Source organism: Empidonax traillii, unplaced genomic scaffold (genome assembly GCF_003031625.1).
Source record: "Empidonax traillii isolate 1590-97213 ecotype Southwest subspecies unplaced genomic scaffold, ASM303162v1 scaffold322:size1131127, whole genome shotgun sequence".
Lineage (NCBI taxonomy): Eukaryota > Metazoa > Chordata > Aves > Passeriformes > Tyrannidae > Empidonax > Empidonax traillii.
In genome coordinates, this window is record NW_020955515.1 from 640,892 (window position 1) to 654,881 (window position 13,990).

The following is a 13,990-nucleotide window of genomic DNA, read 5'->3' on the forward strand; positions in this document are numbered from 1 at the left end:
CATCAAAAGAGATTATTACACATTAGATCCAATACATATCTTACACTTTATTATTTCTGTACATCAGGCTCTCCAACTAAAGCCCACACATAAATACAAAATTCATGTATCAGTTTAGCTTACAAACCCACCCCAGGTACAGAAATCTCCTAGATTATTATTCAGGCTGTTTTTCTTGCTGTCCCCCCACACTTTTACAGGTTTGCTTCCCATTTTTGTGACCATCACTTGGCAACAATGACTCCTGCTGAGGGCTGAGAGCACCTTTGTTTTTCAGCTGGTGGAAGGAGCAGGGGCTGCCAGGGGGATGTTTTTCACCTTATATTAAACACTCCCAGGTCTGTCCAAAACCTTTAAGCACCAAGGACTGAAGGGCAGGGTGGACCGAATCGGCCACATTTAATATTCCAACTCTATAAACAGACTGAGGGTGTATCAAGTGACCCTGAAATCCATTCTAGAAGTCATTCTACTCAGGGACAATTTCTCAAGGGAAAGCCAGGAATAAATAGCTGGGATACCCTTTTACTTCTGTGCAAGAGTCCACGCAGAGGTGGCTCCTCCTTTTGGCTGACCGCCCAGGTGTCTCTGTGCCCCACAGGGACATTAATCCTCCTCCTTCTCGATGTAGGGCTTGGTGGTGACCCGAGCCATCTGCCGTGCCAGGTACCTGTCCCGTGCTGACATCACTGTCTCCTCGTTGCTCCGCTTGGCGAATTTGCTCATGCCCTCAGGAGGTTTCTGTGCTTGTTCTTTCTCCCCTTCTTCTCCAGCTTTACGTTTCTGCTCAGACGAAATCCCAGAGCTGGAGCTGCCCTTCTCATCCACCTTTCTGTCTTTTCCCTTTCTCTCTTTTTCCACATCAGTATCTCCATCTTTTTCTGAAGCTGCAGGAGTACTTTCCCTCTTCTCTCTGTATTTTTTTTCATCACTACCATATTTCTCTCTCCTTTCCTTCGTATGATCTTCTTTCTCTCTGTATTTCTCTCCTCTCTCCTTCTCTCTGTCATTATATCTGTCTTTATCACTCCTTCTTTCTTTCTCTCGCTCCTTCTCTGACCCCTTCTCCTCTCTCTCCTTTGCCCTCCTCTCTCCTCTTTCCCTGCCATGTCCCTCCCTCTCCTTTCTTTCCTTCCCCCTCTGCTTATCATCCTGCTCTTCCCTTCTTCTGTAGTGATCCCTACTAGTGTGATCCCCGTGCCTGTGTCGCTCTTCCCTCTCCCTCTGGTGATCCTTCTCGTGGGTCCTGCTTCTCTCATAATCTCTTTCTCTGTACAGTTCATCATTCCCCCTTCTGCTTGCTCTGCTCTCCCCCCTCTTTGCCAGATGACTCGTTTGGGCTTTGGTTCGTGGCTCCTCCTCCACACTGGATGAGCTGGGTGACCTGGAATGCCTCTGGCTCTTGGGATGTTTGGCCTCCTCTTCACTGCTCACCGAGCTCTCTCTCCTTTTCTTCTTTTTCAACTCTACTTTGCTGTGTTTGTGCCTCTTGTCATCATCACTACTATCAGTCCCTAAGTCGGTATCAGCATCTGGATCACTCTCTTTCTTGACAGAGGGTTTCACTCTTTGTCTCTCAGATGGGCATTTGTCCCTTTCGGTGGCTTCATCCTGACTGTCAGGTTTTTCTTCCTTTATCCTACATTTTTTTTATTTTAGAAAAGAAAAACAACATTAAAAAGTCTGAAATCTTGGACTTTTCTGCAAAGTGACTTCTGGTCAGGACTTAAGCAAAAGATGCTGCTGAGAAGTCTAAGAAAGCAAATCTGTCTGTGGCTCAGGTTCCAGGAATCCAGCACAAGGGATTTCTGTTAAATATCTGGTCACTGATGAATGTGAGCTGATGAATTTATCTAAAAGAATGACTTTGGTTAAGTATCTGCAGGCTCCATCTAAGGGAAAAAGCATCCACTTGTATTCCTGTGTAAGCCTGTTGGCAAGTTACAGGTGTTCTTATGTGCTTATTCCTCTATTCATGTCAAATAATTACCCAGAGAAGCAGCAGATTGCGTGTTTTGTTGACTGAGGTAGGAACATGGTTTCCATTAGCAGTAGTTTCTTTTAATTCAGTATTTCTGAAGATCTAAAAATGGAGCTGTTTTTTCTCTGTGTCCTGGTGTATCACCGTAGGTAAAACCAAAGCTAAAACATGCACCTGAGCTTATCTGCAAGCCTTGCTGGGAGCACCACCTACAGCACTACTTGTTTCCCCCTGGACTTAATTTTATATGCCACAAAAGGAACATTTCCTCGATTTGCAAGATTAAGAAACCACCTTTTCAAATGATCTCTGCACAGAGCAAAACCACATCATCCTGAAGACACAACGGAGAATTGCCTCATTTCAGATGGCTGAGTAACTTTAGTGATCACATTCTTTATTTAAGCTAAGAATTTACTTCCTAGTAATCCAATCTCAGCTCCAGATGATCTCTTAATTAAAGCTGTATTTTCCTTGTAAAGGCAAGCATTTAACTAGTGCCATTCATGCTTAAGGCCTGTATTAAGTGAGGTTTAACCTGAGTTAATTGTTTAAAATGATCAGTTGCTGCATACCAGAAACATGTCCCCTTCATCACATTTATCCACAGGGCAGAAGTTTACCTCCTCATCTATCTAAATAATTCAGTCTCATCTCATTACTTTGCTTTGGAATGTGCATATATTAAGATTTTAAAATATTCCCACTGGATTTCCCACATATTTGATTAATTTCCTTTTACCACGGCATCATCACTCAATTAATTTGGTATGAAACTGCAGATGTGGAACAAGTGCAAAGTTAGAGACTCACATTGTTTTCAGGAGATTTATAGCTCAACATCATTTCCTATGACTTACCTCTCTGCTCATTATTTTACCTTCTGTCTCCCTCATGATTCGAAATGTCTAACTTCATACAGATTTGCTAAATATTACGTAAGCCAAATTACACGCAGGTTAGAATAATACCAAGCAGTGTTACAAGCATGACTGTGCTCTTGATACCTTTTAAACAGCATCCCTCTCCTGCTTGTTTCATTTCTGTATCACTGGCCATCATTTTACCCAAAAATTCAGTTAATCACAGGTATGAAGAAAACAGCTTAACCTACCAAGTGTTTTAGTGCTCTCTGTCTAACTCTCCAGTGAGTTTGGAATCACAAACAGCCAGATCCTGGGTTTTACATCCAAAAGCCTGTTGGAATCACATCCTACCTGGCTTCACGGAAGCTGCATTTAGGCATTTCTTCTTCCCCTACCCTCTGGTTTAAAAGGTGTCTGTAAAATCCACTGAGATCCCTCTGTTTGGTCACATCCAGGTACGCTGAAAGGAAGGAAGGAAGGTTGGATTTACTGGGCCACAAATACTCATCACACACAACTCACAATTGGTAGACACCACCAAGACTGCCATCTCCATCCTGGAGCTTTTCAAGTTCAAAGTGAAAAAAGCTCAGAGTAACCTGCTCTGACCTCTCAGCAGAACATGCTTTGAGCAGGAGACTGAACAGATGACCTTCAGAGGTCCCTGCCCACCCAGCTTATGTTGTGATCCTATATCCTGGGCTTTGCATCTACTCCTGGGGCACTGCAAGGAATGCCTGAGGTAAGGACTGTAAACATCATTGTATCCCAGGCTTACGAGTCTTCCTTCAACAACTGACCCTCCCTCAGAAATTGAAAGTACCAACCCAAACAGTACTGACACGGAGGAGCTTCCTCTGCTCCTTTTGTAACCTGTACAAAGGAAAGTAACAGTCCAAGTGGGATCTGATTCAGGATCTGCTAATCTGGTCCTCTTTGATTTCATTTATCTCAAGCCTCAGAGAGAGGCCAGATGACAATGTTGTAACTCATGCCCAAGGTCATACTTCTTTTTAAGGACAGTTATTTCAGTGTGACTCTCACCCTCAAGAGCTGACTGCCTTCTTTCTCTTTCCTCCTCCTCAGCCCTTTCTTGCAGCTTCTTCTTATAGGCTGAAGTCACAAAAGCCTCTTTGTGTGCGAATTCTCCTCCTTCCATTTCTCGCTCTTTCTGAATTTTTCTTTCCATTCTTTTTTCTTGTTCCTTCTTTCTAATCTCGGCCGCTTTGAGGATATTATGGATGTACCTGGGCTAAAATAGAAGGGAAAAAAGTTACTGGGCTGAGAAGTAATTGAGGTGGCTGAGAAAATACGAATTGGGATCGATGGAGATGTTAAAGGAAGTTGGTAATGGAAGAAAATTGACAGAAGCAAGTCTAACGTGTTCTCACCCTGGTGGAGAGCTATCCAAAATAAACTGTCATTCCCTTTTAGATCCCTAACGTGGCATGCTTCCCAGGAACAAAAGAGGCTGCTGTATTCAATCAAAACAGTCATCCCACCTTTGACTGGGAAGACTTTTTACTCTAAATGAAATTAAATGTTTTTCAGTTTCTCATCCCTCTGTCTTCTGTTCTGTAACAGTCTTGCCTTTCTCTTGCTGTAAAGGAGTGGGAAGCTTCCTTTTTTAACCCACAGAACCTGACAAGAGCTTTCAAATGAAAAAGAATAAGTAACAATGAAAATACCATTTGTCAGGCTAATTCAGCAATGCTCTGAAACAAGGCACTGGGCTGTGCAAATGGGCTCACATTTCACCAGTGGGAGTTCATCACTTTAGTCTTCTGACAGTCTCATGAAGTTTAAAGGAAATGCTTGTGGCAAAGCTTGCAAGGTAACCAGTCATGGTTGTTCCAGGCAGACAGAGGTAAGACAGACAGCACACACTGCCAGGTATTGACCTTTTTGTCATCTTGTCCAGATAACATTTTGGCACTACTTTCTTTCTTCTTCTGCTGCATTTCATCATAAATACTGTCATATTCGTACACTGTAGCATCTTCCTCCAAAGCCTTCTGAATCTCCAATTTAGTCTAAAAGAAGAAACGGGGGAGGAAAAGATATCCAAAAAATCATAATAAAATCTTTATTATTTTCAAATACTTCATTCCTGTATTGTAACTTCAACAGTTACAATATACAGTATAAAGTTCAATCTACAGCATAAAGCTACCCATTAGAACACTGAGTGTAAATTAAAAACAGTCCCTTACCTGTTTCATTGCTTGTTTTTTCAAGGCTTCTTTCTGAAGACTTTCCCCAACAGATGGCTGTGAGAAGGAAGCATTGCAGAAACAAAATTAATTACATTGACACAGATAATATTATTTTTCTACCATTCTAACCAACAATCATAAAATAGTCCAATTACATAAGTCAGTCTCTCACTTCAACAGTATTTTCTGTAAGCAGGAAAAACTGTAAGTTCATTCACCACATACAAAGAATTAACATTTTCCACATGCAAAGAGTCTGTGAAACAGGTGTGAGTCAGAAAAGTACTGAATTCTTCCAGCATGGACTTGTCATCAGAGATGTAGCAGTCATGAACAGATACTTACTGATAGCTACATGAAAAAGTCCCCTGCACTCATAGTAAAAACCAAATATCCTAAAAGATTTGGCATTTATTTCAAGATTGAGCTGTATCATTAGCTCTTTATTTTCAGAAATAAGAAAAGTGCTGAACAGCATGTACTTCAAATGTTACTGTTTAATTTCTCAAGATTCATATGCTAGAAAATAGCAAAGTTTATCTTCCCTAAGAAGAAACAGATCCTTACTGAAAATGTTTCCTAATTATAGTCTTTTAAAAAAAACCTTCGTATTTTATTTAGTTTTTTCTTCAATTAGTCTTGAACTAACTGAATATCTATCTGTTCTCAACCAATAGATAACAGTGTTTATTAAACAGATCCACTATAATGACAGGACTTGTATCCTTGTTTATGTAATTAAATATCTCTTAATCTTAAAAGGCAGAAATAGGAAGGAAAAATCCTTCTGCATTCTGGCAGCTTCCCAAGTTTTGCGACTTTGACTAAGACATGCTCTGTGTCACATTTTAAAAAGACAAAGAGATTCTGTAATTTGCTCCTAATGAAATTAAAAAAAGAAAACCAACTGGTAGAGAGTTTGGCAGCGGGGACTAAGATCTTCTGAAATCAATCAGAATCAGCACCATCTAAATTCGAACAGATGCCCTGAACAAGAAGGCTTTTGAATTCATTTGATGCTTGAAATAAAATAATAACATGTTGTGACCCCTCTTTCTTATCCTATTAAAATTTTAACAGATGTGTCAGGAAGGAAAATCACCAAGTGCTTTTCCCCACTTCCCTACAGGACAGACTGTAAACAGAGCAAATCCCCTTTTCACTGGGGAATTTCAGAGCAGGCAACAAGCGGGGCCAGGATAGAGTCCCATTACAGGTGACTCTGTGCACTCCCTCTGTGTCCCCTCTCACTCCTCAGAGGTGCCTGCTGATTTGGCAGGTGGGCAGAGCAGATCCTGGCCCTGTGCTGAGCCAACCCCAGCTCTGGGGAGGACTAAAATCACACAGCCCTGGCTGCAGGTGACCAGGTAAGGACACAGACCACACTCAGGCTTCAGGAGCTGAGCTCAGCAAACAGCTCCACACTCTGTGGTCTCAGGGACTACACCCTGTCTGCTGCAGCTTGCTGATTATTTGGACTACAATTGGATAGAGTCTCTTATTTATTTATGTAGCTGGTTGGTGGGCTGGCTGGGGGAAGTAGATACTGGATTATTTAGTTTAAAACAACCTATAGTTCATCCAGTATTTACCTCTGGCTTTCTAGACTGAAAAACTGACGCTGAGAAACAGTTTGCAATACTGTACTTAATTTTATGACATACACTTTCTTTTGAAAATGCCATAAATGAGTCAGTATAAACTGTAAACAGCCATTTTAAATTGGCATAGGACACAAAACAGCATTACACAGAGGAGCTTGACCTCCAGAAGACCTGGCTCTTGGGAAAGAAAATGATTGAGGGTCACCACTGAAGGTTTCCTTTATGGAAAACTCTTACACTGGTTTAACAGAAAGGTACCTCAGCAACAAAGGATCTCCCTGCACTGTTCCAGAAGGCAGGGGCTCAGTAAAACACAAACCAGATTCTGCACCTGTATTTACAGAATAAGCTTTATTCCACCGAAATATCTGACACACAGCTTAGAATGTTTTCCTTGTCTGCCCACATGAAATAAGTGCATTGACCCACAAAGATTGCACGGACACAAAAGCAATATATAATCCTCACTACTGGACATCTGATGGTAAAGGAGTCCATCTGCCATTTGTCTGCAGCGGCAGTGAGTGCACAGAAAACAAACACCTTCCCCACTGGTTTATGGGGGACAATTTCCTGTCGCGCTGTGAGCTCTGACAGATGAGAACTTCCCGTCCTTTTGTATTGTTTTTACTTATCAACTGCCCGTTTATTAAAGGCCCTACAAGCTCAGCAATCTGCCTCATACTTTCTCTTTCCCTGTAAGCCAAGCTATTCTTCTGAAGCACAAAGCTTATAGTTCAGTATTTTATGGAAGGAGAAAACGTTTTAACCCCATCCTGTGAAACAATACAGAGAATCCATGCAAAGCAAGGGCCTCTTAGAAATGAGGCTCTCCAGTCTCTACCACAGCTCTGAGACCATGGGAGACAGCTTGTACACAACTGAAAAGGTTATTAAAAAAAAAAAAAGAGGCAATAAATTCCCCCAATCTGCTAACACTTCTCATTGTTCTTTCCACTTCCTATCTCCTCCAGGTATCTCAAGCTTGTTTCAGGTTTAGTGCTTGTGCTCCCTCCTTATTTTTATCCCAAAAACACAATGCCCAAAGGCAAACACTCCTTGTGAATTTTTTCTTAAAATACTTTCTTTACGTTGCTCCCAAACGACCAAAGAAGAACAGACATTCCAACTGGTGGTTTCTAGGAAGCTACATCCTTAAATTTGAAGCTGAGGATGTTTTGTAAAAATTGTCGCAACTATTTTAAGAGATGCTCTCAAAGCGTATGTGAGGTGTCTGATTTGTTTTTCCCCACTGACTGAGACCAACAAATTCCAACAGAATAGCTATTATTAATGGAATATCTCCTGTTAGCTGCCTAACCTGCCTCCTATGGAAAAGCATTTGTGGTTGCTCCAAAACCCCTGGCACGGCACTTACTGACACACCATAAGACTCTACTTTCCTAAAACCAAAAGATGCTTCTGCTGTAATATAACATGTTATGGAAGATCCATAAGGAGGCTCTGCCCTTTAACACTGCCCTTTTGAATTCTCCACGTGCTGCTTTGCGCTAGACACATAAAATAAATTACCTTTGTTTAAAGTGAAATCCATCTTAAAGGGAAATGAAATGCTTCAGTGATGTCAGGTGGACTATATGCAGTTTGATTTTAATCTCTCACTGCAGCCATCCAGTTTTAACTGAATGCACAGAAAAATATCTGACCAAACAGGAACAACAAGATAATTTGCAGTGAAAGAAGCACAGACAATTAGCCAGTTCTCAAAAAACAAAGCTTACATTTAAACTGAGGCAGTCATCCCAGAACACTGCATTGGTAAAGATCGAGAAACAGACACTTGCAGAGAAAAATGTATCTCACTGACTTGAGGTGTCTATTTCAGAGTGAGGTAAGTTGTGCCTCAGAAGCATCTGCATCTTTGCTGACCGTACAAGGAGCTCAGGAACTCAAGTGCAGCCACCTGCACGTGCCCCATGTGGCCACATCTCTGAAAGGCTGAGATCTGACTCCATTCACTTCATCCTTCTCACATCTCAGGCTCTGAGATCACTGGATTCCTGACACTTTGGTACCAAAAGATCTTAAATGAGCTCCTTACCCCCTCGTGTGTATGTATTTAGGAGGGAATCCTTAATGCTTGCCCTCACAGGGACCTGTACTATCCAACTCCAGCCTGCACATGGCTGGGCCCTCCATGCACAGGAGACTCCAGTCTCCAAGAGGAAAAGAATAAAAATCACATCAGGCAACAGAGTCCTCTCAGTTCACACACAGGCCATGGCTACTACCAGAAGATTAAGGGAATGAACATGAAAAACAAGTCACATTCACAGAATTAGTTCTCCTTGGCACTTCCTCCCAGCTTCCAGAAACCAGGAGATCAGGGACTTCCTGGACTTGAGGATGCACCTGGTCCATTGTTTGACGCCGAGATCATCCCTTAATTTGAATAATCCATTTTTAAATCCATATATATTTTTGGCTATGCCACAATATCCTGTGGCAAGGAGTTCCACACTGTGTACAGAAAAATCCCCAACTTCCTCTTGTTTAGATTAAACCAGTTACTTGGTAATTCTATATTATAACCTACTGCTCATATTATGAGAAATAGCAACATCACTTTAGTTCCTCTGAATCATTCCTGATTTTACAGACCCCCTCTGAGTTACTCCTGTCCACTTCCTCCTCCTCAGAAAACTCTTTTCTAAGAGCCCCTTTAGGCTACTCAGTGTTACTGTGCCTGGAACTGTTGCATAAACTCTGGTCAGCACCAATCCTCACACCTTAGAGAATCCTTTTTTCAGTCATACTGTTCCTTTGCAAAATTGCAAAGTGAATGGAGGGATATGTAAGCAAAGCCAAAAATCTGAGTCTATAGTGGGATAAATTCTCTGCTTATTTTCAGCTTCTGCCTGCTTAAATACTTAATTTATCTTCTGGATGGTCACTAAAAAACCCACCCAATCCAGCTTTGCATTCACAAAACCATCCACACCGACTCCATGACCTTTTTCCTGAATTTAGCACCTACTGAGGTCTATGTGCAGTTATTTTTTGAGCAACACTTTTCACCCTGTAAGAACAAATCAGTTTTGAAAGGCTGGTAAAGAACAAGAACACACTGGGTAATTCTGATACAATCAAGAAACAGAAATTTCATCTGCTGTACCACGGAGATAATTTCAACTAAGCTCCAAAGGTAAAACAGAACAATGAACACTGGCAATACTGACAAGCCACCTCTGAAAACACAATGCATGAATAAGGGAATAATCTCTTTGGAGAAAATGAACAGATCACAAATAACAGTAAGTCAGAATGGAAACTCATTTCTATATCATAGTTTGTTGTTGTAGCATCTGCTCTCTACAACAGGCTTTCCTAAGGGCAACAACCTCAGCAACTCCTCACTACGAAGGCAAATAATCCAGAACTATATTGGCTAAAGTGACTGTGACCACCTGCTTTACTTTTTCCCACTCAACGTCGTATTTCAAGAAAATTTCCACCCTAGGAATTCTGTTTCATATGAACTAACCCAAAGATCATCTTCATTAGCAACTAACACCCATTAATGTACTTAGCCAGAGGGGGAAGAAGAATCCTAATTCCTTCAGTGAGGGTACAGGCAAAATCTTAATGAAATATGCATGGTAACATTAAAAAAAAAGGGAGCAAAAGTTTGGTATCTAATATATAATCACAGACCAAGTCAGGTGTGCAGATTCCCCAGCACAAACTGTATTAGAGTTCAGTTAAAAATACATAATCTCCAGACATTTGAGATGTAGTTCTGACTGATAAGGCAGCAGACAGGAAATGAAACCCCTCCCAAATGCTGCTCCTTATCTGGAAAAGCTCTGAAATTATTATTGAACTAATAAAGTAATTTTGGTGGTTTTTTTTTTTTTTTTTTTTTTAAATCTTCTTTGATAAAGGCAGTTATGAGATTATTACTTTTTGCTGGGTATGTACCATACTGAGCAGGACAACTTTTAAGAGTCTTTATAACAGACTCTGGCACTGAATCTGTCAGCCTTTCTGAAAGGGAGGATACTTGAGGTGTTAAGCTAAAAGTTGGCAGACAGCATCATACATTATTTTTACTAGAATTATTAGCATTCATTCTTTGCCCTTTAATATTTAGATATTAAGAGAAAATTAAAAAATACAAGACAGTCCCATACTGGGGAAGGTTCTCACCCATGGGAACTGGGGAAGGTTCCCACTCATACTGTGTAATGTTTAATGACAACAGATTAAATCCAGCTTATTGCTGGAATGTGGAAAATGTGGGGTCAGATCCCTAATGTAGGGAAAGACACCAAATCCCAGCTGACAGGATCCACTGCCACCTCCATCAGCTGCAGTTAAAGGAAAGCCTCCAGAGCCACAGGGCCAGCTGTGAGCTCAGGGGAAGGGATGCACAGCTGAGTGAGGAAAGAGATGGGATTTAAATCACATTCCTGTTGTTCCTGTTTCCTGTGAGCTGCACTGCAAGGGTTGAGTGGCTATCACTGGGAAGGCCCTAAGCCCTTTCATGCCCTGTGTAACAGGAGCTCAGACACCTCCCACAGCAACACTCTGCATGCTGTGATGGGACCAGGCACACAGAGGGTGGGCATTGCTAGATTCAGGTTTTGACATAAAAAAATACAACTGCTAGTTCATTAAAAAAGATTTTAAAAACAAATATTTCACGAGTAAGAAACTGACCAAAATTATTTGAAGCTTTATTGGCCTTGGTTTTTTTCAGTCACACAAAAGAGTGAGCATGGAGTGAAGCTCTAGGGAAATAAAAACATCTTTGTAACACAGGTTCTGTTTCTAAAGTTCAAATGATACTAAAGTTCAACTTCTTAAATGTTAAAATTATAGGCTATAGGTGTAGATAAAATTTGTTTTCTGGGTTTTGTGGGGAAAAAACCCCTAAGCATGTGTAATTCCAGACTGATAAAACCCAGAAAATTGTAATATTACATTCAGAGAGCTCCATCCATGTGGAGAGTGAACTCCACAATGCTGAGTTTCTATTCTTTACCTGCAAATTACGAAGCTACTGGCTTTAAATCCTTCACAAATTCTGGTTTAGCAGGTGGGTTTCTTCAGGGCCCCAGCCCAGCCCATCCCATCCCATCCCATCCCACAGCCCGTTCCTGGATGCTTCCCATGTTCCCAGTGCCATATCCAGGTAGGATTTACAGCACACATCGCCCTCTACTGGGGCAGGTAGGGAGCGACTGTTTTGAAGGGAATACTTTAAAGATTATAAAAACGAACACTGTCGTGCAGTATCATACATCTCCTTTTGCTTTAGAGCTTTTGGGTATACAGCCTTGCTTCTGTTCACAGTGACTGTGAACATCATAAACCAGTCACATCAAATTTGGGTGGAATGAGCCAAAGGATAAAATACACTTAATAATATCCTTAAAGGGTAAAATACACTTAATTACCACACTTCAGATTAACATCTGAGTAAGGTCTGTTGATTGGTCTTTCTATTTCCAAATGTATTCACCAGTGACAGTCAACAAATCTCTTTACAGTTAACTGCTGCAAACAGGTTGCCACACCTGCTGAATTTCTGAACAAGTTGACAGAAAGTGACAATCAACTGATCAGTTCCATGTAACTCACACTAAAGACACCACAGATCGTGTTTCACACACAAATCTAAAATGACAACACAAATCCCAGTGACACTGCCATAACCTGATGCAGGCATTAAGAGCTGGATACAACCAACCTGCAAAACACAGGGCAAAATTTCAGAAGAAAACTGTTGAACTGACCTCTTCATCTGACTCATCTGCAAACACCGAGAGCTTCTTAGAAGCAAGGTTTTTCTGTGGCAATTTTTTGGGCATAATAAGCCCATATCTAGAGAAAAGAAAGGAAAAAAAAAAAAGAAGTTACTTCCAACAAAACACGGGGCATGTTCCAAAGCAAAAATCTGCCACTCACCATTTCAGAAGCAAAAGCTCAGTATCAACATAATGTATCAAAGGTAGATGTGAGCAGCCCTTTGCAGCAGAGCACTCGGCCCTGCCACACACCTGCCAGATACTCCCAGAGCTATTGCTGTCTTTTTCCACGTAAAGTTTCTGGATGTAAATTTGTGTCCTAATTTTTGGCACAAACCCCTCTTGACCAGAACTCTCCATGGGGTTTTCTTTCCTCCTTCGGAGAAGTAAGAAGTTATTGTCTAACCTGAAGGGATTTAGCCTTAGTCTGCACCACAATATTCTATAGCTACGTTTGCAGTGCAATAGGAAGTTCACCTGTTTTGCTGGTGATGTAAACCTCAGGCTTACAAAGGGCAAAGGACAAGATTTACATTCTGATTGTGTCACGCAGAAATTGATTAACCACATACAGACAACTCTTCTGCTGACACGGCCCACCTCTGTTAAAAACACCTCCTGTGGGTACTGAGTAAACTCTAAATGAGGGATTTCTCCCCCACCTGCTTTTCCCTGAGTCTTTCACGGAGTGAATGGTTCGTCAGAGTGTATCTCAGAGCTGGAGCACCGCACCATCCTGGGGGTACGACCCCATCTCTGTGACCGCCCTGAGCCCGCCCTCAGCTCCCTCCGACCCGGCTGCCCCCGGGGCCGGTGCTCGGGGGCGGGAGGCGCGGCTCTCTGTGAGGGAAAACGGAGGTGATTCCCTTCCCTAAAAGAGTACAAAACACCCCCGAGCAACACCAACGCTGCCTAAAACGCCTGCCCGCTGTTTGGGGTTTGTTTGCATTTAATGAGCACAGGTTTAAATTCAGGCCAACACAGCGGGGCCGTGCCGCGGACACCCGTGACAAGCGAGTTCACAGGAAGGGGGTTCCGCCAGAGCTCGCCCCAGCCCTCAGCGCCGGCCCCGGGAACCCTCGGTGGGGCCCGCCCTCCCCTTCTCCCCCGGCACTCACTGCTTCCCCAGCGCCGCCATCTTGCCCGGCTGCCTTTGCGCAGCCGCTGCCGTTCCGCGGCCGCAGATTCCTCTCGGCCGAGTCGCCCCCGCACACTTTTCCCCGCCCGCCCCGGAGACCCTAAGGGCACCGCGCCGCTGTCCCGCTCTAGGAAGGGAACAGAGAGCGGGTGGACGGGGCTGGCGGCGCCGGAGTTTTTTTTTTTTAGCGACCCGTTGGCGAGTGGCGAAAGTGCCGATACAGGAAGGGCTGTCCCGGGCGGCGCGCGACGCCCTGAGGGGAGCAGGGGACGCCTCAGGGCAGGGGCGGGAAAAGCCCCTGAGGGGGGAAAGGTCCCTGAGGGGGGAAAGGTTCCTGAGGGGGGAAAGGTTCCTGAGGGGTCAAAGCCCCTGAGGGAGCAAAGCCCTTAAAAGGAAAAGGTCGTTGAAGGG

At 42.8% G+C, this 13,990-nt stretch overlaps 1 protein-coding gene across 1 annotated transcript; it reads right to left on the reverse strand.

The window, feature by feature from the left end:
• Positions 1 to 22: 22 nt before the first annotated feature.
• NSRP1 (nuclear speckle splicing regulatory protein 1) lies at positions 23 to 13,732 on the reverse strand. Its single transcript, XM_027891562.1, has 7 exons — positions 13,560 to 13,732; positions 12,430 to 12,517; positions 5,061 to 5,117; positions 4,749 to 4,880; positions 3,892 to 4,099; positions 3,199 to 3,307; positions 23 to 1,639 (listed from the first exon to the last, which is right to left on the reverse strand). The coding sequence occupies exons 1-7, from the start codon at positions 13,577 to 13,579 to the stop codon at positions 607 to 609; spliced, it is 1,647 nt and encodes a 548-aa protein (XP_027747363.1). The 5' UTR covers positions 13,580 to 13,732; the 3' UTR covers positions 23 to 606.
• Positions 13,733 to 13,990: the final 258 nt, after the last annotated feature.

What these genes read in the sequence shown, in the direction of transcription:
- NSRP1 (XM_027891562.1), bottom strand. Translation starts at nt 13,579, where the DNA reads ATGGCGGCGCTGGGGAAGCA. An exon ending in CTGGACAAGATGACAAAAAG is followed by an intron (nt 4,100 to 4,748) that starts GTCAATACCTGG and finishes CTTCTATTTTAG; the next exon opens with CCCAGGTACATCCATAATAT. An exon ending in TGCAGCTTCCGTGAAGCCAG is followed by an intron (nt 1,640 to 3,198) that starts GTAGGATGTGAT and finishes AAAAAAATGTAG; the next exon opens with GATAAAGGAAGAAAAACCTG.